The following is a 3,164-nucleotide window of genomic DNA, read 5'->3' as shown; positions in this document are numbered from 1 at the left end:
TAGATAAAAATCAAAGATCTTATATAATCCTAGAAGACCTGTATGCCATACAAGTTCTTAACAGGATGGATATGTTCCAGTCTATGTTCACAAATTAGTGCTTATAAATTACAAAAGTACAGAAACAACTTTGATCAACCACCTAACATGACCCCTATGCTTTCTAAGCTATGCCTTCCCCCATTATCGTGGCTGGAAGTTGACATGGGTAAGTTTTGTATTTTGATGGTTCAGCTGAATCATGTAAACAAGTTCAAGTCCCTCCGAACTGGCCCCTCTCGAATAGCTTGCCTTAATGAACCCGGAAGGCACTCTATGCAGACCAAGGACAACTGGTTCCCGGAGATACAGAACTCACACCACCATTTACCACCACCTAAGTGGTAAAATGGCAAGAAGTAATGCCACACAATAATCTTGTAACTACACACCATCACTGGAAAAAAAAGGAGTAGAGAGAGAGAGAGAGAGAGAGCCAGAGAGAGAGCCAGAGAGAAATGTCAAGGTTCTGTTATGTATGGCTGCCTGTAGGTAAGGTTAAGAAGTTTATTAACAGTTAGAATTCACGAACTTCTTTATCTCCTCCATGAGACAGCAGAAGTGTTCATTATTTGGCAAGAAATAGAACCCTATAGTGGCCTCTTTTAGATACAGGAGTTTTACTTCATAACCGGCTCTCTGGAGTCCTTCAACATAGGCCAATTGCCAATCTCGAACAAGATCGAAACCAGCCACAACAACTAGACTTCTAGGGAACTCCAGTCCCTCAAGATTTTTGCCCCTCGGACCAAATATATTACACGCTGGATGGTCCCTATCTTCTCCTTCAGGTAGATATGCTCTCCAATACCAGTCGCGGTCTTGAATCGTGACGAAGTACTTGCCATCTAACATCTTCTCTGATTCTGTTCTCTGTTGTCCACCAAACATTGGGTGGAGAAGAATATTACCCAACACCTCGATTTCTTCTTCCGCTGCCCTCACGGCAACATGGTGAGCTATATTACCGCCTGAACTATCGCCGGCCAAATAGACATGAACCTTAGAATCCTTTCCACTTTGAAGCCAGGTCCTAGATTTAACCCATTTGAGAGCTGTCCAGCCATCATCATATGCACAAGGGTACCGATACTCGGGCGATCGACGATAATTGACGGACACCACAACAGCCTTGCAAACGCTGACAAGGCGGCGACAGAAGGTGTCATAGATAGCACTATCAGCAGAGGAATGAGTAAAGCTTCCACCATGGAAGAAGATTATAACTGGAACAACCTCCGTAGTGCTCAAGGGCTTTTCAAGCTCTGCAATGCCCCATTGAGCCTCGTTTTCAGGGGCAGGTTGGTAAACCCGGTTAAGGAGGCCTGTGGTGCGATCAACATGATCAAAGGAGAAAACTCCATTCACTGGAATGGTGTTGGCCTGGACTTTTCGTTCAAGGAACTCCGCCAATTCGCGGTTAAAGGTCCCATCCGGGCGGCGAAGGAGATTATATGCAAGCTTGAAATTGGAAATGAGGATCCATGTGTTTAGCGGAACAACCCTCTGCAGGGAGAAAACAGGATTTCAAACGTCTTTTATATATATTAAAAAAAAAAAAGGTTTACACGATCCTTGACGTTGTATATATTGATTGAGAGCCCGTTGAATCATTCAAGTACATCTTAGATATTGGAGAACACATCAGGTTTTCTTATACTCAACAAAGCAGGCCAGGTAAAAGTATTTGAATAGGAATGCCAAATAAATCATGAAAGGGAGACTAAACAGAGTAAAGCTTGAATGAAAACCCAGGAACGCTTTTCAAGTTTTGCCAAAAGATGCCATCGGAATAGAGATGGAAGTTAAAGAACTTGATGAACCTTTGAACCAGATGAGAAGAAATCGAAGCAGCAGCAAAATCAGCCCTTGAAATGACTCAAATCGAAGTCAAATTCTTCATATTTCAATGTAAACTAAAGAAAAACAAACAATCTATGAAGCAGAATTGAAAGAGGAAGAGGAAGAAAAGGTAACAATAATTTAAGCTCCAAAGTCTTCATTAGAGAAATGATAAGCAAATGAAAAGAACAAGATAGTAATGTAAGAAGAAGGAAAGAGAGCGGTGAAGAAATGGAGAGGATATACATATACCTTGGATTCGTTGAGGTTGACTTCATTGCTACCAGCCATGAGGGAAGGAATTGAAAAGATGGATATCAAGAGACCAAAACCCAGAAGCTAAAAATACTTGAAAGAAACCAAGCTCTTCATCGTTTCATTTCCTTCTCGTTGAATTCTTTCCTTCTTCTTAATATTATTTGTGTGTGTGTGTGGCTGCAGCTATATGTGTTAAGGAACAAAGAGACAGACTTTGTGTAAGAGGGAGAAAGAAATGAAATATATCATAACTTCTTGTTCTCGAGAGGGAAATAGAAAGAGTCAAAGGGGCAAGCAAAACCAAAAGAGCGACGGTGGTGGACGGAGACGAAAGAGAAGACAAAGCGGCCGGCAGAATTAAACTGTTCACGTGGGTCCTACCATCCCTCTTCCCCCTCTCACCCTCCCTCCCTCCCTCATGTTAATCTATATATATATATAAAAAATACAAATTCCACTTGCTACAAGCTATGCTTGTTCTTTCTTGTTTTTGTTTTTGTTTCTTTTATTGTTTTTCTAATCTCTCCATTTGCTAACTGCTTTCCCCTTATTGTTTTTAACTTCTTTCCCGATGGATTATTGGTTTACACGTGAATGCGAAGGTTGATAGTTGAAAGTTCAAACTATGGCTATTGGCAGGCCAGACCTGTGATGGGTCCGTTTTGTTTAGCCGCGTGTGCTTGCTTACACAGCAAGTTAAACACTCTTTACCTCTTAAAATCGACGCTTTTTTTTTTTTTTTTTCTTAAAAGTAGTTTATATTGTTTTTGAAAAATAGATTAAAACGTATTTTTTATGCCTATTATATTATAAAAAATAAATTGAAATATAATTTATTAATATTTTATTTTTTAAAATTTATTAAAATAATTAAGATCAAATATGACAAATAAAATATGATGCAATTGAAAAAAAAAATTCATAAATTATTTCAAATAAAACAAATAAAAACAAAAAAAATAAAGATTAAATCTAACCGATAAAAAAATTAAAAGATGATGAGATTGAAAGAAGATTTTAATTTT

General features: G+C 38.7%; 1 protein-coding gene across 1 annotated transcript; it reads right to left on the bottom strand.

Moving 5' to 3' along the window:
* Positions 1-2,622, bottom strand: LOC7457976 (gibberellin receptor GID1B). Its single transcript, XM_024585437.2, has 2 exons — positions 2,134-2,622; positions 1-1,545 (listed from the first exon to the last, which is right to left on the bottom strand). The coding sequence occupies exons 1-2, from the start codon at positions 2,170-2,172 to the stop codon at positions 550-552; spliced, it is 1,035 nt and encodes a 344-aa protein (XP_024441205.1). The 5' UTR covers positions 2,173-2,622; the 3' UTR covers positions 1-549.
* Between the last annotated feature and the right edge of the window lie 542 nt (positions 2,623-3,164).

Source organism: Populus trichocarpa, chromosome 14 (assembly GCF_000002775.5).
Source record: "Populus trichocarpa isolate Nisqually-1 chromosome 14, P.trichocarpa_v4.1, whole genome shotgun sequence".
NCBI lineage: Eukaryota > Viridiplantae > Streptophyta > Magnoliopsida > Malpighiales > Salicaceae > Populus > Populus trichocarpa.
The sequence above is the reverse complement of the archived record's forward strand: the minus strand, read 5'-3'. Positions and strand labels throughout refer to the sequence as shown.